This window comes from Diceros bicornis, chromosome 24 (assembly GCF_020826845.1).
Source record: "Diceros bicornis minor isolate mBicDic1 chromosome 24, mDicBic1.mat.cur, whole genome shotgun sequence".
Taxonomy (NCBI): Eukaryota; Metazoa; Chordata; class Mammalia; order Perissodactyla; family Rhinocerotidae; genus Diceros; species Diceros bicornis.
Genome location: NC_080763.1, coordinates 9,550,336 through 9,573,821, shown reverse-complemented (window position 1 = coordinate 9,573,821; position 23,486 = coordinate 9,550,336). Strand labels below are relative to the sequence as shown.

Genomic DNA, 23,486 nt, shown 5'->3' with positions numbered 1-23,486 from the left:
GTATTTGTATACATCCAGAGGTGGAACCTAATAAGATGGTTGTGAAAATTGCTAAAACTGAAAATAATGGGCACACCTCTTTTCAGCAGAGCAAAAGAGAATCATTTATCAAAATGGAATTTCAATTAAATTGGAAATGGAAATGGACATTTTCAATCAAAATGGAAAATTTCAATTTCCTCTAACAAGTAAAATCTAAATATACTTAACTGGCTATTTCCTCCACACATTTTCGATCGAAGTATTGATCAGCATCTGATGAAACATGGAAAATAATTAGAATCATATTCCCAAACTCCTTAACTATTTAGGGATAAGGAAGTTAAGAGGCTGGCATAGTTATTCCAGTGTCTTAATGATGACTTTCATTAGTGTTTCTCAGAGAAACAAAATAACATACTCCATATTATTCTGTATATAACTCCCTTACCATAACAATTCTCAAATATTCAGTATCCATCAATAACCACTTAATGTTATATCATTTTTTTGTGCTCTTGGCGTGTTATCAATGAGACCGTGAGAAATTTCCATCTGGTATTTCTGATGCTTCAGGGCCTTCTAAACAATAGATTTGAAAAAAATCTCATAAATGCCCCTGATTACACGACAGGATTAAGCTCTATGGACAGACAACAGTGGAATAGCTTTTCATCTGAAAGATTTCTTAAACAGGCTTGTTTTTCCCATGGAAAGATTTTGAAAACCATGATGATTCATGATAACCAAAGATTTTTTGGTTGTCGTTGTTGAAGGGGGTAATTTTTTTTATAGCTTTATTGAAGTAAAATTGATATACGTTAAATTGCACATATTTAAAGTGAACAATTTCATGAGTTTTGACATATATATACACCTGTGAAGCTATCACCACAATCAAGATAATGAACATGTCCATCATAATTTTTGAAGATATCAATCATGTAAAACTTTGGTGATCATCAGATCCCCAGGGGCATCTGGTACTAGTAGGCCATATTTATCGTCTATTGAGTGAACACATTTTCGTTAATTTACTGTCACCGAACATCTTTTGAACATTAGTATACTAGCAGAACAAAGGGTTGGCCAGAAAACCCTTAGGCTTTTGTTTCAGCGTTTTTGAGGAGCATCTGCATGGTGCTGAAGTTGGCCTTTGAATATACAAATGGACAAGTATAAAATCCTCAGTGTGCCTATGGTGGCTCAGCAGTCCCACAAAGCCTCACAGTAGTTGCACCCCATGCCCCACATTTTCTAGAGAAGGAGCACGGCTAAGTCTATTCCTCCACCCTATGTGTTGGACTGAACCTTTCTTTTTTTTCCAACCACATTGTTTTATAGACAATTTAGGAACCAATAAAGCACAAGTCTTGTTTATGGTCTAAATATGGGAATAATAAATTATAAGCCAAGTCACTTCCTTCCTCTGAGTTTCGTTTATCTGTCAGATATTTTCCACCTTATCAGGCATCTCTAGAGGAAAAAGAAAAAAAAAAAAGAACCAAGCTTCTTGGAATGTCCAACTTCTCAAATAAAATAGACTGCACAGACAGCTATCATTTGTATGGCTTTGGCTGAGGGTTTCTGAAAGGAAACATAGCTGCTTTTGCCCTGCCTGGTGACATCCTATTTGCCCTCAGTGCTGGCAGGGGTGAGGTGTGGTAAGCTTTTTTCAGGGGCTCTCCTGATAGCTCTTTCCTGTACTCCACTATTTTCAGCCCTGTTCTGGAAACAACAGTTTAAGGACGTAGCATTTAACCTCGGGGTTGCAGACTCCCTTGTTGGCATCTGCCAACACCCATCCCCACCCTTCCCCACGCAGACCCACGTCCCCTCCACAGTGATACCGGTCACTCTCAGGTCTGTGGCCCTGAGGTCTCCAGCTTCCTTTCTTTGCCTCGGGTCCCAGGACACCAGTCCGGGCTTAACTTTATGAGTTGGGAGGGCGGCTTGTCTAATCAGTCACGCTTCAGCCGGGGGCTGCTTCTACCTGCTCATCCTTTCCTTTGATTCTTCCCCAAATGAGAGGAAGATTCGAGTGGATTTGGCACCTCCCCTAATCGGGGCCTGGCGTTAGCAGGCCGGGGGCTGACGTGTGCCGGGGAAGACTCGGACGAGGCAGGCCATTTTCACCTGCGTAATAACAGTCGTGGGAGTAGAGGGCGGCGGCGGCGGCGGGAGGAGGAGGAGCGCAGGCAGCGGCCGCGGCGGGGCCGGGAGGAGGAGGAGGGGGAGGAGGAGGAGCTGAGGCGGGGAGAGCGGCGGCCGGGCGCTCCGCCGGAGTTGCAGCAGCGGCGGCGGCGGCGCTGACACCGCAGGCTCCCCGAGCCCGAGTCGCGGCGGCGGCAGCAGCAGGGAGCGCCCGCCCGCCCAGCCACCGCTCCTCGGTCCCGCCGTCGCCGCGCCCGGGGGCCGCCAGCCATGGCCGCGCCGCCGGATCCCCAAGACCAGCTGCTGCCGCTGGCCGGCCCCGGGTCCCAGTGGTTCGGGGACCGGGGGGAGGGGGAGGACGAGGCGGTGACGCCGAAAGGGGCCAAGCCGGCGCCGCAGGCGGGGGACCCCGGCCGGGGGTTGGGCGCCGGGGCCGGGGAAGCGGCGCCACGGGAGCCGGGCTCGGGCCCCGCCCGGCCGCCGCCCGTTGCCATGGAAACTGCATCCACAGGTAAGACCCGCGGGCGCCGCTGCCCCGCAAATGGCGTCGGGGACCCGGGTCCCCCGGCCGGTCCCCTTCTCCGCAGCTCGCTTCTGCACCTTCCTCGCGCTCTCTACCTTGAGCACCAAGCTCACCCCTCCTTCGCCTTGGGCGATTGTAAATGTTAGCGGACTGGTAGAAAACAGGCATTTATTTTTCCAAAGGCTCTGAGAAGACAAAATACTATTGATCCTTTTATTTCATTATCATGATTATTTCGGCTTTAAAAATTGTCCTCATAGGCAAACCGCAGCATCCTGGCTGCTGGAACGCCGTGTGCAGAACTTCCTTCTGCCAAGGGTTTGGGGCTGTAGGGCCCGCTTGGCCAGTTGCGATGATTTTTCGGGGCGTGTTTGCGTACAGCATGCGCGCCGGCGACAGGGGACGCTGAACAACAAAGCGACAGGCAGGCCGGCTGCCCCTAGACGGTCGGTCCTATGCAGAGATGTGACTTGAACTCTCCCTTATCCCTTCCCTCCTCAAATCGCCACACCCTTCTCCCTCGCAGTTCCCCCTCCCATTCTCCACCTCCCCCTCTCTCCGCGCGGAAAACAGAAATCCCAAGGTGTGTCTGTGCCTAATTCAAGAGGGACAGCATTGCGAGAGGGGTGAGAGTTGTGGCAGCCCCCGCCCAGAACCTTTCGTTCCCAACTGCCCGGATGCCCCCCGTCTTACCGGGAGCATTGAAACTTGGAACCCCCAAGAGCAGCCGGTCTGGCTGCGGTGTTGGGAGGGCTTGAGTGGTGGTGAGTGGAGAAGGCACAGTTTACCGCCAGTCTGGACCCGCTCAGGCATTTGGAAATTGCTCTGGGGTCGGTCTCGCTTCGCCTGACTCCCCTGCCGAGCCCGAGTGCGCGGGTGCCCAGCGGGGACCAGGGACCTTGGAGCATCCTGACCGGAGGATGCGGGAGGCGAGCTTTGGGAGGGGCTGCCGGCCTGGGTAGCGCTGTGTTTCCAGAGAGTGCTGTGTCGTGTTGTTCCCTGAGAAGGCTTTGCTATGGTGGAGTGGGAGTTGTGTAGTTTTGGAAATGTAGCCCTCAAAGGTCTGGGGTGGTCCCGGAGGAGAGCAAGGGAGGCGGAACTGGCATGCGTGCTCTTGGCAGCTCATTTTGGGAAACCCCTTTCTTAAGCCGCCGCCTCTCTTGAGGGCCATGTGGAGTGCCTTAGGTAGTCTTAACTCTCCTTTAGTACAAAAGATTTGAGCTGAAGAAAGGAGGTTTGGGCAATGCATTGAATAAAACATGTCAACATTCTGAGGGAAGAGAAGAAGTGGAGACCATATAACCATATACCAGCAACACAAAAACAAAAACAAAAAAGAAAAGAAAAAAGACTCAAAAGCGGAAACCCCCATTTGTCATATATTAATTGTTATATGGGGGCGGGGGAGGATTTAAGAATGGCTGCCTAGCCTCTCTTTCAACTTCTTCCTGTAAAAGAAGAGAAAACGAAACTCTGTATAATTGCAAAAGAAAATGGCAAAAAAAAACACAAAGGAAGGTATCTTTTTTGTTGGTTTCCCATTACCATTCTTTGTTGCGAGTAGCTCATAGTTCAGAACATTTATCCATCCTCATCAAAGTGAATTCTTTCTTTTTTTTTTGTGAGGAAGATCAGCCCTGAGCTAATATCCATGCTAATCCTCCTCTTTTTGCTGAGGAGGACTGGCCCTGGGCTAACATCCGTGCCCATCTTCTTCCATTTTATATGGGACACTGCCACAGCATGGCCGGACAAGTGGTGCCTCGTGCTCGCTCCGGATCAGAACCTGGGCCGCCAGCAGCGGAGCGCACGCACCCAACCGCCACACCACGGGCCGGCCCGAATTATTGCTTTATAAACATTGCCCACCTCCCATTAGTGTCACCAAGGTGAGGTGAACTAGACAAAGGACGCCAAGTGCCCTGTGTTCAGTGACATACTGTCCACTAAAATGAGTTGCTATATATAAAATACTTAGAACGACTCCTGCCACAAAGTAGGCATTTGCAATTTTTAACATTATTGTAGAAATATTTTACTTTGTTGAATGTATTAGGGGTTTCCTATCGAAGGCAACAAATACACTAATAAAATAAACATGTTGCTAAGTTTGGAAGGGGGAAATGAAGGGAGGGGAAACGAACGCATATTTTGCATATTAAGTAGAAAATTTTTAGTTTATTATTACTGCTTGAAGGAATTTCTCATACAGTTGTTGATTGTTTAATGTTTTAAATCTGCATGTTTCTTATTTAGCAGACTGGATGGGCTGCTGTACCAGACCCAGATGCTGGAAATGATATCTAAACAAATAACTAGATCTTGAAAAATCTAAATAAAATCTGGGCCAGCTTCCTTGTCTGTTATTTTGGCAGTTCTATTGCTATAAGCAAAGTCAGCAGGTGCATCTTGAACTTTACCAGAGACAAAATCCAGAGGAAGCCTACTAAGCACACTGCTTTACTTGTTTAAAAGAATGGTGCTCTTTGGTACTCAAATCAAACTAAGAAGTAACTTAGACTTGGAGAGTGATGCATTGTAAACAGATTTTGTTTCTTTTTCAGAGGGAATTATAAAATGTAAGACTGATATTGATGTTTTAAAAACATGTTTTCCTGAAAAACGCTGCCAATCATACCATCTGGACAGAAATTCTGTTATTTATTTTTATACATTGATAGGAATTAAAGTTCCTAAAGAAGCATTTCCAAAAATATTTCTTGGTAATGTCTTGCAATGAATATGTGTTTAATCATTAAAGCTGCACTCTGAAACTCCATCAGTACTGTATTTTCAGATATTCTCATGGCTTCTGTCCCTTTTGTGGATTGAAAATGTTCTTAATAAAAAATAACACTGTCTTCTAATGCTACAATTTTTCATGCCTAAAATTGATAACAGGCACATGAAATGATGTCTCTTGCCAAGGGAACATTTAATACACCATGTGTAGCCTACAACATGTTAGAGTTGTTGATCATGAATCAGCGCCATCATCTAATAACTTTATACGAAGGATGTTAAGAGCAACTGTTTTGTTTTTTTACCATCAGTTATTTTATTCCTGGAAACTATTCAAAAGGAGCATACAATAACACAAGGATAGAAGAACGGCTCTTTGTTTAAAGGAAGAATTTAAAATAGAACATTTGAACAAAATGCAATGTTAAGAAGTTAACTCATTGGTCGCTTTGGAAATTAACTCATTGACTGTTTCATGCATGGAAGGCAAAAGGAAGAAAAGAATGGAGAAGGGTCTGGAGAAACCAGTCCAGTATGATTTGCTTAAGTAATATTGACTTATGGATAATTTGACTTAAATTTCTAGATGATTCCCAAAAAAAAAAAAAGAAAAAGAGGGAGATTTTCCCAATTTACTTGGACTGCAGTGCTCATTAATTTACATTTTTCAAATGCTGAATGTGGTGCTCTATTGGAAAAACTATTCTTAGTCTATCATGATTTAAATAACTTTCAGAATGTTTTTATATCCTGTGTTTGTTCTGTTTAACATAACAAATTATACTACACACATTACCAGTCATCTTCTAAAATTCATGTGGAGGGTGGACTGGCTGTCTTCACTGTGGATGTGTTTGATAGATGTGTGTACATTTTTTTATTTGGAGTCATTCCCAGTAATCCCCTTCAGAAGGTGTAAACTTCAATTTTCAGTTTTCTTTCATCTTTTGAGAAAGCTACAGTTGTATTAAAATGGAAAGGAACACTATGCTTGCTTTCACAATATTTTACAAAACGTATAAGAAGAGTAAAAGAGTCTCTATCTAGTGCAACTCATTTCTCTTGACATAGCCTCTGGATACAATCAATAACATTTCTGGCAGAAAGTATGATATATGTCCTTTCATATAGGAAATTGAAATTAGGTTTAGTTAAAATTTAGAAGCACTTACATACCCTAAAAATACACTGATAAATAAATTTTATCAAGGCTTCAGCATAACTTCCTCTTCATGAACTCACTGTTCCAGGAAACCCATCCTGCTCATTGCCCCTCGAATACACCATAGGCCTTCCTGCCCTCATCTCTCTTCTGGGTTGTTCATCTACTTCTGATTCTGAGGGTTTGGAGAAGAGTTGTGGATTATCTTGCTCATTATACTGTCTATCCTGGATAGCATGGATTATGGAAGGTTTTTATTATCTGTAAAGTGGGAAACCATTGTGGTTCAATTCAATTTCGTAAACATTTATTTGAATGCTTCCTTTGTGTAAGGATCTGTGCTAAACACAAGTCGTGGTTTCCCAGAACACGTGTACCTTGCTGTGTCGCGTTAGTATTTAGTTTAGTCAAACAGTTCCTTTTGTGTCATTTTTCATTTTCCTCATTCTCAAGTCAATACTGGAAGCTTGTCTAGAAGAGCATTATAATAGTCTAACCACATGGTCACAAGGGCATGAGTTAGTTCTCTGAGGTCAACACAGAATCAATAAATATGAGCACAGCTTGCTCAGACTTCATAGCTGGGGGAAAATAAAATCAATCAATCTATCCAATCCTTTCTTCTTCATAGAAGTAGCTGTGGCTGAATATTACTCAAAATCTCTGGATTAGTTAATTGTGCTTTTATTTTAAAATTAAAATAAATTATTTCAGTGGTGACTAAGGGAGCTTTGAAAAAGACACTGTAGGGGCCTGCCTGGTGGCGTAGCCATTAAGTTTGCAGGCTCCAATTCGGGCTGGGGGTTTGCAGGTTCGGATCCCAGGCATGGACTGATGCACTGCTTGTCAAGCCATGCTGTGGCAGCGTCCCATATAAAGTAGAGGAAGATGGGCATGGATGTTAGCTCACGGCTAATCTTCCTCACCAAAAAAAAAAAAAAAAAAGCACTGGAAAATGTAGAGAGCAGTGAAAATAAATGACATATTTCAAGAGACTGATATATCCACACAGGAATGTTCTCCACTGAAGTCATTGTAAGGAACGTCGCCAGAAAGTGAAAGACATCTAGTTTTGTTTGTTTAAGTAACATTCAAGGGCAAAAAGAACAATGAGAAGAGCATAAACCAGAGTGGTCCACTGCTTGTGGAAGATGCTGTAGTGCGAGTATATGAGAAAAGAGAGGAAAAGCTTCTCAATTCATATTTAATCTGTATTATTTAAAACGGACAGAGATTCTTAAGTTGGAAAATCTAAAACATACAGAAAGAGAGACTGGAGGCCTAGCATAAGTACACAGAAGGTGAAATCCCGTGCCATTGCTTTGATGAGACTGGCCCTCCAGAGCCCGCCGCTTTACGCCTCATGGTATTGAGTGAGTGTGCTGAACAGTCTTAAAGTCGTTCCTAGCATCTTTTGTGAATAAAGCGAATGCCAGGAAAGTGGAAATGGGGAAGTGATTTTCAGAAAAGCGGGGGAAATGATACATTCTTAAAACCTACAAGCCAATATATTTGATGCTGATTGCTGGTAGAATCTAAGTATGCATTATTATGCCAAGTATTTATAAACCCTTAGAAAAGAATAAATACGTTTATCACCAGAAATTCCCATTGGTTCACTAAAAAATAATGCCTATAGAAAAATTTTTTTTCAGATTCTGAATCACTAGCTCATGTGATTCAGACTTATGATGCCCAGGAACTCCACAAAACACTCAACTTACATAAAGCCATAGAAAGCATGCTCTTTAATTTTGCAAATGGCACAAAGTTTCAAAGGATGGTTGATATTAAAAAATCTTGATTTTAATGTTTACCTGAAAGCAAACTCTTTTAATTAAAATCATTTTTTGCCATAATTTTTAAAATTCCTTTTTGAGGTAGGAAATATATACACATGATATTAAAATTTAAAAGGTACAAAAAGGTGTACAGAGAAAAGGAAGTCTTCACGCTCTATCTCCCAGCCAACCATTGTCCCTCTCCAGAGGCAACCATTGTATCAGTTTCAGCAAGACAGCATTATTTAATCCATTCATGATTATACTGTTATTTACTGAACCCCTGCTGTATGCCAGGTATTGTTCTAAGCACTAAGGATACAGTAGAGAAAAGGATAGAGCAAAGTTTGTCTTCCATAAAGTGTATGTCCTTTGTGTATGTGTGTGTGTGTGTGTGTGTGTGTGTGTGTGTGTGTGTGTAGGGAGGGAAGGGGAGAAGAGGGTGGGGAGACAGAGAACAAAAAATATGTCAAGGGATGATAAGTTCTATGGAGAAAGTTAAAACGGTAGTGGAGTGATAGTCAAAGAAGGCCTCTTTGATAAGGTGGCACTAAAGCAGAGACTCGAAGAAAGTGACAGAGTAAATCATGCAGATGGGTGCCTGGAGAAGATCATTTTAGGCAGAAGAAACAGCCTGTGCAAAGGCGGTGGGTGAGAGTGCACCCTGGAACAGCAGGGGGTCAGTGGAGTGAGCAATGGGAGAGTGGTGGGAAATGGGCTCAGAGTGCAGGGTGAGAGGTGATGAGAAGATTAGGTCCTATAGGCCATTGCAAGAGCTTTGGATATTACTCTGAGTGTGAAGGGAGCCACTGGAGGGTTTATAGTGGGGGAGGAGCATGTTTAGAGCTAAGTTTTCAGTTTAATAGATCACTCTGTACTGTGTTGAGAATCTAACATGGGAGAGGTAGTGGGGGATGTGGAGCAAGAATGGCCAACTAGGAGGCTATTGCAATGATCCAAGCAAGAGATAATAGTGGCTTGCAGTGGGTTGATAGCATTGGAGGAGGTGAAAAGTGATTGTATTCTAGATACATTCTGAATGTAAAGCTAACAGGGTATCCTAATGGATTGTGTATGGGGTGTGAGAGAAAGAGTCAAAGATGACACCATTTTTGGCTTGAGCAAATGCAAGAATGGAGTTGCTATTAGCTGGGATTGGGAAGACCTTGGGAGGAGCGGATTTTAGGGAAAAACCAGGAGTTTGGTTTTGCGAATATTGATTTTGAAATGCCTGTTAGACATCCAAGCAGAGACGTCAAGTAGACAGTGTAGAGGTCGGGGGTGGGGAGTGGTCTGTTCTGGGTATATAAATTTAGGAGTTGTTGGCATAGAGATGAGGTGACCAAGGGAGTGAGTTTTGATGGTGAAGAGGCCAAGGAGTCCTGGGACACTCAAATATTTAGAGGTCCACAAAGGAAAATAAGTAAAAGTGGCTTAGTGAAGTAGAAGGAGAACTGAAAAAGTGGGATTCCAGAAGGCAAGAGAAGTGTATGTTAAGAGGGATGGAATGATCAACTCTGTTAAGTGCTGCTTGTAGGTTGGGTAAAATGAGGACTGAGAATCAGCCATTGGATTTGACAATGAGGAAGTCATGAATTTGATGAGACTGCTTTATTGTGAAGTGTTGGAAAACTTTGATTGGAATGGGTTTTAGAGAAAATGAGAGAGGAGAAAAATAAGAGACAGGATCTATAGACATGACTCTTTTGAAGAATTGTGCTATAAAGGAAACTAGAAAAATACGAGGTAACTGTCTGGGGGATTGGGATCAAGAGAAGAGAAAGTTTTATTTATTTTTTTACTATGGGGTATATTAAAGCATATTTGTAAGATGATGCAAATGATTCAGGAGGGATGGAAAGATCAATGGTGCAGGATACAGAGGGGGCATTTCCTGCAATTATGTCCCTGAGTAAGTGAGGGGAAATGGATCCAAGGCACAGTGGAGGGTCGATGTTAGATAGACATAAGGACAGCTCGTGGATATAACTGGAGAAAAGAGAGAAGTGGGCACAGGTGCAGGGGTGGAGCCAAAAACATGTTCAATGAAATAGGAAGCAAGGTCAACAGCAGAGTGAGTAGCAGAGTGAAGTTGGAAGTTTGAGAGGAGAGGAGAAGGTATAAAATTGTTGAGTAGGAGAATGGGAGAGTGAAAGGACTAGGGGAATTGTAGGAATTCTGAGCAGCCTTAGAGTTCACTTGGAGTTGGTGGTTATGAGCTTAAAGCAAGACCAGTTATCATATATGTTATCGTTTTATTTTTTTCAGTTGAGTTCAGCTGCCTGAGTGTTGATTTGGAGTAAGTGGATGGTTGGAGTGGTTTTTGTTTTTGTTTTCTGGTGAGTATGAGAAGAAGAGAGGGGCAGTGGAATTGAGGATGTGTACAAGACAGTGAGAATAATGATGGGTCATGGAATCTGGGGAGGAGGGAAGGAGGACAAGAGGGGATGAAGCACAGCAAAAAGATGATACTAACAGCGGGTTGTATGTGGTGGTGGGGTTGAAGATCAGCTGGAGCAGGGGTACCTGAGTAAGGGAGCTGGAAGGATGAGAGGTGGTGATTTGAGAGTGAGTCTTTGAGACAGAGATTAAGGAGGGGGTACAGTTATTGAGGGGAGTGGGAGACTGAGATGGCGTGGAGGACAAGGTCATTGGAGGAGAGGAGTCCAGAAGAATGGCAAGGCCAGGAGTGAGATCATCACCTATATGATTACTGAAACCAGAAAGAACCATGATAGTGATTGGAGAGTGACAGTGAACCAGGTGCTGGTATCTTTAGGAAAGGGCATAGTGGCCTGGGCTTCAAAGCTAGGGGTTTTTAGAGGGGAAGGAAGAATAGTGGCCTGTAAAATTATAAATGCAAGGTCCTGACTGTAGGTTCTGCAAACTCTATTTAATATGTACAAAACGTAGGAGATGCAACTTAAAATAGTTCATTGTGGGGGATGGGAATTTTGAGGGTTGTAATTAACTAAATATGAGCTAGTGGTATGGTGAAATTACTAAAGTTTCTTATGTAATTTTAAGTAGTATTAATAGAAAGTCTTGGGTACACATTATCTGAGGTAATAGTTTCCCTAGATTCTGTTCTAGGCAGACCACATTTGGAGTCTTATACTACACAGTGGGTGCTATGCTTTGAGAGACATTAATGAGCTATAGAATGATGAGAGAAGAGTGACTAGATTGGTGAGGCTTCTAGAAAAAATGCCATTTGAGAAATGGTTGAAGAAATTAAGAATTTTTAGTCAGAAGAAAAGAAAAGTTAACAGAGATCTGAAAGTTAAATTCACATACTAGAAAAACTCTTATGAAGCAAAGAAAGAAGACTTGACCCAGGTGATTTCACAGGGCAGAATTGGGAGTGGTGGCTAAATCAGAGAAGCAGAGTTCTACTTAAGGAAGGAGAAAGTTCTAGTAATTAGAACTGACCGGGTGAGAGATAGATTGCCTCCCAGTTACTGATATTCAAGCAAAAGCGAGGTTGCTGTTTACTGGGGGAAACTTAGAAAGGAAAGTGTTAGCTATTACCAAGATCTTTGTACCTTCCTAAAAGAAAACAGTACCCCCAGCTTTATACTGTGGTTGTTCACGGGGGCATATTTCTCAAAAGTGGACAGCACACAAATGAAACCAGAAACAGTGTTCATCACAAAAACCACAGTTAACTTAAACTGGCTACCTAAAGTGCAGTCTCCACAAAATCGTGTCCTGCTTTAAATTCTTCTCCAGTTCTCCACTGTCGAGAAAAACCCCTTAATGTAACATACTCGCTTCTTAAGAACTATACAGCTTAATCTAATTTTGGGTTATTAACCTAAATGTGAAACAGGATATCTGCAAGCATCTCTTATTTATTCTTTTATCCTGAACTATCTTTTTTTCATTTTTTACTACTGTATCTAATTCCACACATACTCAATACATTCTAAAATGTTTGGGGAGGGTGAAAGGGATAATTCAGCACATGTGTGTGGTGATGGGTTGTAATTAGTATTTTGGTGGTGAACAGGATGTAATCTATGCAGAAATAGAAGTACAATGGTGTACACCTGAAATTTTTACAATGTTATAAACCAATGTTACTGCAATAAACAAAAAATTAAAAAAAAATAAAATAAAATGGGAATTTCATTAACTAATTCTGTAATGCTACAAGCATTATATGATTCTCTCCTTAGTCCTCTGCCTCACTATCTGTATATTTATGTTATATTATTCATTGTAAAACCGTGTTTTCTGGATTACCTAATGAATTATGTTTTTTATTTTTGTTTTTGGTGAGGAAGATTCGCCCTGAGCTAACATCTATTGCCAATCCTCCTTTTTTTGCTGAGGAAGATTGGCCCTGGGCTAACATCTGCGCCTGTCTTCTTCTATTTTATATGTGGGATGCCTGCAACAGCATGGCTTGGTAAGCAGTGCGTAGGTCTGTGCCCAGGATCTGAACCCGTGAACCCCAGGCCACCGAAGCAGAGTGCACGAACCCAACCACTACGCTGCTGGGCCTGCCTCATGAATTACATTTTTAGCTGGAACATTCTACATTCTAACTTCCATGTCCAAACCCCAAATGGATTTTCTAATTCATCTACTGCATGCAATTATTATAAAACCAGTTATAGGCAACATTCTTGCTTCCTGAACGTGGGGAATTTGTTGAATATCTCACATCCTTCAAAACACCCAGAAATTTGTTTTATGCATAGCAAATATTCATTCGCTTTTAAAAAACAACTCTTGGACAACAGAAAATTGTGTGTATTCAAGTTATTGCTGATCTGGTTGATGAGTTTGAGAATAAAAATCAGTGTCATCTCTACTTTGGCATGAAATTTTCAACTGATCCTGAAAAATCAGGGCTTCTCAAGATGTGATCTATAGATTACCTGCTTCAGGATCACATGAGGTGATCCACAGTCCTCAACCCAGGGGAACTAGCCAGCCAAGTGAGTGTTACAACTTGAAGAAACACTGATTTATTGAATCTCTTCCTTGTGCTCAGCATTTTGCTAGGAGCTGTGGGGAGTAGAGGAGCATGAGCTATGTCCTCTTTCCTCTACTTCCTCCGAGCTTGCCGTCTAGATGGGAGATGTGATTAACTCACACAAAACAAAGGTAAACAGCTCAAGTCAGAGTACGGCCTTGTGCTTGGATGGATGGTACAAATTATAAGCAAGTACTGCAGGAATTTCATGATTTTGTGGGTTCCAGAGTACCTGGTCTCTTGAAAGAGGTGGAGTGTGACTTATGCCTGAAGGATAGATAGAAGAGGATTAAGTAAAAGTGAGCAGAGAGGCGGTTTAGGTGAGGGGAGAAACATGAGTGGTGACGTGGAGATGAGCGATGACTAGGCTGGTTTAACCTGCCCAGCCGGGTAGGGGGAGAGAGATTCTAGGGGGCTTGAAAGCTACTCATAGGACTCGGACTCCTTTTATATGGATTCTGGGACCTTTTAAGGTTTATATGGGGGGAAGTCATGTTATAAAGCTATGTTAAGGACGATTAGTCCAACAGTGGCATAGAAGATGAACTCTGTAGGGGTGATCCTGAAACCTGCATGTTTGCTGACAGAAGGCTGACCCAATAACATCAGTTTCAGGGCCTTGAATAAATAGCCATGGGAAGAAAGAGGAAAGTACATGGGAAGGTAGAAGAAGAAAGATGAGTGGCTTCATAGGAACATTCAATAGGACTTTGTGACTGACAGGATATGGAGCAAGAAGGAAGGAATGAATCAACTCTAAAGTTCTGTGCCCTACGGCTAGGAGAATGTTGGTCCTATAGCGAGGTGGGAGGGGGAACTGGTTAGAGAGGTGAGGATAATGAATTCATTTTTAGTCATTTGGGGCTTGATGTGATGAAAAGCCATTTGAGTGGAAATCTCCACTTGGTGCTGTAGATAAAGGAATGAATTTTGGAGATGAAAACAGGATTGTTGATACAGATTTAGAAAATTAGAAGAGAAACCATAGAATAAATTAGTTTTCTGAAAGAGATTTTGTGGTATGGGAAGAACAAAGTGCGAAGAACAAAGCAAGAGTGCCTTGCCTCTTACAGCTGAGTGGCATTAGGCAAATTATTGAACCTTCCCGAGCCTCATTCCATAGTATGTATATAGGGTACTAGGTCTTGTAGAGTGCCTGGCAATCAAATGTTAACTACTCTCATTATTACAGTCATGTGGAAGCCAAGATGGCATGGTTCAGAATGAGCTCTGACTGAGAAAGCAGATTTATCTAGTCTTGGCGCCTAATATCATGTCAATGTGGTCAAATCTGCTTTATGTCTGTTTCTTCATATATAAAATGGGCATGATACTGTTGTCCTGGCTATCTTACAGAGCTGTTGTGAAGATAAACAGAGATAACATGAGGAGGTCATGCAAATTGTAAATAACTAAATATCTGTAAGGTACTATTAATAGGAAGCCCAGTCAGCACTATCAGATGCAGAAGAGAGGTCTAGGAGAACAGAGATCGAGAAAAAGTCATGCTACCTCAGCCTTAGGTGTTTTAATAGAAAATGCTTGCTGTGCTTAGCTGGATCTCAGCCAAATATCAGTGGAGAATGGTGGGAGAGCAAGGAAGAATTCAGGTGGGGGGAAGTCAGTTCTGGCCATCCACCTTGGAAGATATTTTGGCTACGTAGAGTGCAGTTGGTGTGGTGACCCGCTCCGTTCCTCATGTCCTAAAGAGTGATCTGTGACTGGAGCAGGGCTGAGGTGTGCCCGTGGGGTCCAGCTGCAGTGAGGGAAGACAGCAGATGGTGTCTATTCTGATTTTCCTGCTTGGTGGAAGGGCAATAAACGTAGGAAGCTATCCTAGGTATGTGTCGGAGTTGGTCTGGAAGAGGCTGCTTCTCTCACCACCGAGGGCATCGCAGTGAAAGATAGCTCCTGCTGCGCACCACCCCCTCAGGGCAAGACTAAATCAACTGGCCCTGTGGGCTAGTGGGTATCTGCAAGCTAGTCTTATAGCCGTGTAGGTTAAAGTCTTCCATAAATAGACTAATGCTTCTGGAGAGATGGAGTAAATATACTTTTCTTTATCCCTCTTGCTAAGTATAGCTGAAAACCCTGAACATTATATATAAAATAAACATAAAAAGACTCTGAAAGGTGGAGAGAAGAAGGCAGACTTACTAGGGACCTTGGGACCTGAGGAACGACATGGTGGTGAGTTCTCTGGGTTTTTCTTTTTCCTCATATAGCTTGGACTGGATGCTGGAGAAGCCAGCAACCACACCAATGGGCACAAAAAGCACCCACAAGAAAGCCTTTTGTCAAAGGACCAGGCAAGGGACAGCCTAGCAAGACAGAATGCTTTTAGACAGTAACTGCTCTGCTCCAGCCAAACACCATGAAGTAAACTGCTGCCCTCACCCCGATCCCCACCAGTAAAAGGCAAGTGGGGAGCCTCGACTTCCACCTTGTGAGGCGGTGAGAGGAACCCCAACAAACTGCCACCTCAACAATCCCATTGCCAGTGGAGACTATGTGGGATGTCTGGACTTCTACCTCCACCCAGCAATAGCAAGGCTTTGCCACCTGATACGCCTGCCAGCTAGTGTGGTGTCAGAGGAAGCCTGGTGGTGAGTCAGGAGTTTTAACACTGCTCAGTGGTAATGAGACTGAGTGGAGAACCTGGACTTTCACCTCCACCTGGCAGTAATAAGGCAGCACCCTTCTTCCCTCTTAGTGTGGCATTTAAATAAGATCCATAGTCTCATAACATAATACCCCAAATGTCCAGGTTTCAACTGAAAATCAGATGTCATACCAAGAACCAGGAAGATCTGAATTTGAATGACAAAGTATAATCAACACCAAGATGACACAGATGTTGGAATTATCTGACAAGGATTTTAAAGCAGCCATTGTAAAAGTGCTTCAATGAGCAATTAAGAACACATTTGAAACAAATATAAAATTGAAAGTCCCAGCAAAGAAATAGAAAGTTTCAGCAAGGAAATAGAAGATATAATGAAGAACCAAAGGAAAATTTTAGAACTGACAAATACAATAAGAGAAAGAATTGGAATTAAAAAAACTCAGTGGATGAGCTCAACAGCAGAATGGAAAGGATAGAGGAAAGAATCAGTGAACTTGAAGATAAACAATAGAAATGACCAATCTGAACAGCAGAGAGAAAATACTCTGAAAATAAAAGTGAATAAATAATAAAACTGTTCCACTCTACAGCACAGGAATATTTACCAGGACTCGTTCCCTTTCTCAGGTGTTCACTGAGTGTGCATATTAACAGAGTGCAGTGAAAACAGGCTGAGAGGTGTGTGCCTCGTGTTCGCTAAATGCATAAAATCTCAGCTGTGTTGGTCCAGATGTGGGCTTCAGGGAGAATAACTGAATAGTACTGCTTGAAGTCCTTGAGCTATTTTCCACATTTACAATACTCACTGATTTCTGACCCTCTAGTACTTAGATAACTAAATATATGCACATATAAGCTAAATTATTTAACAAGCACTTACATAGCACTTACAATGTGTTCTGAGATCTTTACATTTAATTGTTATAACCACCCAGTGAAGCAGGTGTTATTTATCCCGTTTTACAGATGAGTAAACTGAAATAGAGGTTAAGTGAGTTGCCTAAGGTCATGCAGTAAGTGGCAGCACCAAGATTTGAACCTCAGCGGTCTGGCTCTAGAATCTGTGCTCTTAATTACTGCACCCTGTCACTATTTTAGGCTTTTCTTGTGCAACCTCAATTTTATGACCTGTGTAGTGAAAGTTGCATGCTTATAAGGCGTTAATCTCTATGCAAACCTATCTGAACTAGAATGAGAGAGATCTGGGTGAGGGGGATGGTAGCTAACACTTGGAATGATAGACTTTGTGAATCCATAGGAACCTCAGCTGAAAGAAATAGTTACATTTAAAAAGTGGACATTTGACAGGGATAATTGTAAAATCTTGCAACAGGATCCTCAAACTAACCACATGAACAGAATGGGAGGGTCATGGTGAAACTGTGACACGGATAAAGAAAAAAATACAGAAGTTTTAGTTAACTAAAAGTTAACTCCTGCTCAGTGGGGTGAACCAGCTGCACCCGAGGTGACAAACTGTTAGTCTCGGTAACTCCAGATGCCCAGAACGAGGATGTGAGAGTTGCGCTTGGCTCTGGGAGGGTGGAGTATATGTGGGGTTGGGCAGAGTCCTGAGTGCACTGAGAGCTCCAGGGCGGAGCTGGTAGCAGAAACCTTGACTCTGGTTGAAAGAACGGAGGATTTACAGCCTGTACAAGAGAAGACAGGATGGGTTATGACAGCTGTTTAAAAATACATGAAGGACTATCAAGTGACATAGTGACTGGATATGTCCTGTGTGACTCTGGAGGATGGAGCTGTGGTCAATCAGAAGTTAAGCTCTGAAATATGAAAATAGCCTGGACTGCCTCATATGGGGGTGAGTTTCTTGTCATTGGAAGTATGTAAGCATAGTTGGGCTGGTAATTTATATGACAGAGGGAATATAACAGAGAAGATACATTAGGTTAGTAATTTTTTATCTTTTCAGAGTCACAGACCCCCACTGGGGAATCTGTTGAAAGCTTTGGAATCTCTGCCCAGGAAAATGCACTTACAAATACCACTTTGCACACAAATTCTGGGATTTCTCAGAGGGCTTTTATGGATGGAGGAACTAAATAATTTTCTAACTCTTAGAAATCAATAATTCCAGATACTCTCATGTAGATCACTGTTTACACAGGGGCAATAGTTTCATGGTTCAATAAAATCTCACTGAAGCATCCATTTATTTATTTATTTATTTACTTATTTATTTATTTTTGTGAGGAAGATCAGCCCTGAGCTAACATCTGTGCTAATCCTCCTCTTTTTGCTGAGGAAGACCGGCCCTGAGGTAAAATCTATTGTCAGTACTCCTCCTTTTTTTCCCTTTTTCTCCCCAAGGCCCCGGTAGATAGTTGTATGTCATAGTTGCACATCCTTCTAGTTGCTGTATGTGGGACGCGGCCTCAGCATGGCCGGAGAAGCGGTGTGTTGGTGCGTGCCCGGGATCCGAACCCCGGGCCGCCAGTAGCGGAGCATGTGCACTTAATCGCTAAGCCACGGGGCCGGCCCCCATTTATTTATTTAACAAATATTTATCAAGCACTTACACATACACACACACACACACACACACACACACACACACAGTATGTAGTTGAGTAGGTGACACTTAAATACATAACCAGAATATAAAAATAAATGCAGTAAAATAACAATATAGTCAGACTATGAGGAAGAGTGGTCTAAATTAAGGAAAAAGTCTGCATTCCATAAATGCTGTTTTGTTAGTTTCAAGAATATACTATAACTGAATCTGAGGCTCTTAAAGGGTGACAGAGTCCTGCTCTTTCCAAACTGGCCATGGTGCAGTGGGGGGGAGAGTGTGGGCGTGGAGACGCCATACTGGATTGCAGTTTCAGCTCTTCCGATGGCCAGTAGCTCTCAGCCTCTGTGGGAAGGGCCAAATGGTGGGTCTATGTGAACCTTCAGTGTCCGGATAAGTGATGTATCATTTGTCTGTTCACTGCTTTTGTGTACACTTTGGTCATTGCTAAAGTTTTTGGAACCAGTTGTTACTTTAGGCAACATTCCTTTGCTGTTATTATCAGGAGATACATTGGGGGAGGGGTAGGGGAAGATGTTAATTTTCCCTCTAATAATCCCCATCAGCCACCTAAAGTCACCCTAAATAAATAAATAAATATTCTCTGATGTGGCCAATTAATGTTTCCTCAATTTTATGTAAAGTGTGCATACGATATTTTTAAACTCTGTGCTACTTTTATTTATGTATGAACACATGATCCAAGTAACAGCAGGGTGCTTCCTGTGCAAATACAGCTTCAGCATGTCCACTGGCTTCCACTCCAACCAGATCGTGGCCCCTAAGCACCACCATATATAGAAATTGTGGAGTTTCCACTACTGATCATGCTATTATTTTGTTTAGAAAACTTTTTATTATAAATAATACAAGGGTAAATTGCAACCCAGCATGTTTGCATTACCAGAATTGAACTTATGTGAGTTCATTTTTTAATTGAATCCGTGGTGTTAGGGAATGATTCCTATTTTATTTTACCAGATGTGTGAGAAAGAGCAAACACCTAGTATTGTTTCCTGGAAATTGTATGATCTTTTAAAGGCTAAGCAGTTCCTATTTATAATTTGGATCTTGCATATCAGAAGTCTCAGAAGTAACTGGTTTCATTTCTATGAATAATGTGAAGGAATTTAAAAACATTTTTTTAAAGAGAGATAATTACTTTCTAGAGAAATAAGTCCCAGAAATATCCTATCTTGAAGGTAAACGTGTATTAGAGAATGATTTGCAGTGGGCCATCAAGGCGGTTTGTGTTACTTTTTTTTTTAAGTGTGGTAGTCTGCTCTGTGCTCCATACTTATTTAAGCACTATAATAACTCTCAGGAACTTTGATTCCCAAAATGAATCTTTATCAACCTGTTAAAAACAAAAAAGTTCTGGCTTCTGCCTGCCAGGGGACATCAAGGTCAACCTTGAACTGTATCAATTAACACATAATGATTATGTTTCCACTACGATCCTTCCTGTGAAAATGTCTTTTGAATATTGAATTGATATTGATATGCTCCATTGTTCTAGGGTCTTGTAAAAACAATAATAAAAGAAATTTTTGCAAGAGAAAAAACTTACTCATGATCTCACCCTCTTTGCACAACTCTTAGTGCCAACCTCGTACAGTGGGTTGAGGATTCAATGAGCTAATATTTGTAACGCTTGACACGTAGTAAGGACTATATAAATGTTTGCTATTCTTATTATTGTTATTAATTCCTAAATTACTATCAATTTTATTCATTTGAATAATAATTGCTAACCTTCTTTAAGTACTTTAGATTGGATGAAACACTGGTCTCATTTATCGAGTGATCCTCATTTTACAAATGTGGACTCTGAGCAAAGCCAAAGCCACATTTCCAACTCCCAAGTCTCATGCTCTACTGTACCTCAGTGCCTTTCTGCCTTTGAAATATAGCAAAAGGAAAAAGAAAAGTGTCTTACAAGACAGCAAAGCCAGGGCATGGAATTCAGCTTTATCTTGCAGGAAGAAAAGGAAGTAATAGGAGGAGGCTCAGCTGGAGAGACAGCAGAAGAGATGCAGGAGGAGAGATGGAGGTGCGGAAGAGAGGGCAGTGGGAATGGGGAGGGATGGTGGTGGAGGGAGACAGCTTGACCCCTGGAATGGACACAAATAGACGAAAGGGGAGTGGAGGTGGAGGAAGACACAGAAAAGGGAGAAAGAGAGGGAAGAGAGGAGAGAAGTACACAGAGGGAGGGAAACCGTTGAGGAAGCAAAAGATACATATATAGATATCCATATTTATATGATATCTGTATATATCAAGAAATGGGTTTGTAAAAAAGAGGAAAGGAGAACTAGGTAACAGAGCTTTCCTAAATTCTAGAATCTGGGGTGAGTGAGAGCAGGATTCTTGGCTTTGCTGCGCATCTTTACATTTGCTTACAATTGCTTTACAATTGCTTAGAGCCTTCAACATCTAGAGACTTTTCTAAATGGGGTGACCCCAGCAGGCCGCTGGGGCTCAGGGGTGGGGGCTGTTCTTGGAGCGTTCTGTAGGGGCTGTCCAGAGCTTTCTTACTCCCAGGCTGAATGAAATGAAGCAGTGGGCTGAGTCAGGCCTGTGGGCTGAAATGTTCCTTCCTCTGTCTGGGGATTTTCCAAAGGACTCACATTATCTTTATCTAAATGGAGAAGAATTTAGCTCAGGGTTTTCCCTTAGATATACGACGTTGTTTGTAAACTTTTCCCCTCTGCACAGCTAGCACTGAGATTTCCTAATGCAGTGGTTTGGATAGCAATATTAAGGAGTTAATTGGTTTTTCTTCTACCATGCTCAAGTATAAAAACGTACTCTATACCTTGATTGGGGAACGAGGGTAGTTAGGGGAAAGACAGGAAATAGACAGAAGCGAAGGGAGTTAACCTTTATTTAGCACGTGGTGCTAGGCAGGCAGGCACTGTGACACGCACTTTATATACTTTCCTAGATTAGCTTTAGGATCCAGTGGCCTATTGAATGGGTAGCAAACGACTCCACTATTATCTGGTTAATCTGAGTAATGATGACAACTAATTTACATAATTCTCTTTATTTGCTTCCAACCAAGGCATAAACTAGACATGGAAAAGGAGTCTTCCAGTGAGATCCTGCTAGATTGATCAGGATGGGGGATCAGATGTTGGGGCTCAAGTCCTAGCTGGTAACACATGTGCGTTTTCAGCAATATTTATTTAAACCACATTCTTCCTGGGGCATATTCAAATAGTTAAGGATTTGGGGTCCTTCCTATCGTTTCATCAATGATGATTTGCGTACATGTACTTGTTCGTATTATGTCAAGTGCACGAATGTTTCTTTCTCCTTGTCTAGACTCCTTGAGGTAGGTGATATGTCTCTATAATCCCTAGCAGGGAGTCAAGTATATCACTATCAGAATTTCATCATTTGATGATTTATTTTATTTCTTTCTTGGATTACATAAAATGGTCTTAATACCATATTGGGATCATAGCACATTTTCATAAGCTTTCCAAGTTCACAAAATCAATGACTATTCAGACTTTAGAAGTAGGATTTGGATCCTTTGTGTATAACTCACATGACCAATATTAAATCAATTACAATGTAAATTCTTGCTCCTATTTATATGAGCTCTAAGAATAATCAGCAAAAATTTTTCATTATACCACTTTAAATTTCCTTGAAAAACTCTAGAGTGCTAACTTAAAAAATAAAAACAATTCTTGACAGTTATGTTTAAAACTATCTGATGATAAATGAATTCTGTTAACATTTAAAAAATTAATTGGATGGATGTCCTTGATCAGGCATTCAATTACCCTGAGAATTTACATAATAAAATGCAATCGTTTGCGCTGAGGTTAGTTTGACACAATTGCCGTTAACGGCTTCTCCTTCTTAGCACCTGGCGGCTCACCTGGCAGCTCTGCCCTCAAACAGGGCGTGCTGCATTGAGGTGCAGACCATTACAAGGTAGAACCTTATTTTCAATTAACAGTAGGAATACTAATGGTGAATTAATCTTTCATTAGTTTGTGGAGAATGAACCATTAGTCTTTTCAGTTCAACTCTAGTCCTTTGAAATCTGAACCGTTACTTAAGATGAAAGAGGCCCCAATGAAATGGGACTTAAAAGCATATTTGGGCTTGGCGAAAAAATTATTTCAGGTGCCCTGGTAAAGCTGGCCTGGCTAAAAGTCTTCATATGGGATTTGTAAATGAATTCAGGCCCTGGGCCCACTTCCTGACTGCTGGGCTGGGTAATCTGTGCCAGCTTCCTCCATCCCCACTCGGCCCTGTGTATGTTACTGTCTTTTCGTATGGCAGGAGAAGGCTGTGGGTTCAGGAGTTAGAGCTGCTCAAAAAGGAATTTGCGTGAAGTAGACCATTCTCTGTCCCTGGAAGGGTTCAAGCAGAGACTGCGTGATCACTTATCAGGGATATTTAAAAGTGGGCTTATTTTTTAAGTGGAAACTTGAACTACATTACTTCAGATATTATTTATATTCCTTTTGTCTCAGTTTTCCACGATTTTACAATAAAATTAGGGAATTGTGCATTAAGTCCTGTGAATGACTTTGAAATGGCACATACATTTTTAATATTGGGCCTTTACACCTTTAGGTAAAACTTGTATGAGTCCATATGAACAAACCCAGACACCAAGAATCTAAATTAATAAGTAATTTTAACACAAAAACATTTTCAACTTATTTTTGTGGCGTAGTCAGATAAAATGTCTTTGATTAATAAAATGGAAACATTGATTAATCATTATGTTCTTTAAAATACTATTGACAAAAATATTTTATAATGTATTGCTCATGGGGGACAACAATAAAGAGATGGGAACTAATTATTCTGGGGACGTGCCAGATATTATGCTGAGTTCTATGGATAGAATATTTAAAGAAATTCTTTCCTCAAGAAATATAGTTTAATGGAGGAGATAAAGCAACAATTATATTTTATTGTGAAGAAATATGATGGAAGTATGTATGTGATGCTATGTCAAGCA

The 23,486-nt window shown here is 41.7% G+C and overlaps 1 protein-coding gene across 1 annotated transcript in view; it reads left to right on the top strand.

Annotated features, from left to right (window-relative positions):
- Positions 1-2,371: 2,371 nt before the first annotated feature.
- RTN1 (reticulon 1) overlaps positions 2,372-23,486 on the top strand; it is a 226,972-nt gene continuing 205,857 nt past the window's right edge. The window contains exon 1 of the mRNA XM_058567039.1: positions 2,372-2,644. Coding sequence (XP_058423022.1) covers positions 2,404-2,644 — 241 coding nt within the window. The 5' untranslated portion in view covers positions 2,372-2,403. The remainder of the gene's footprint in view (positions 2,645-23,486) is intronic.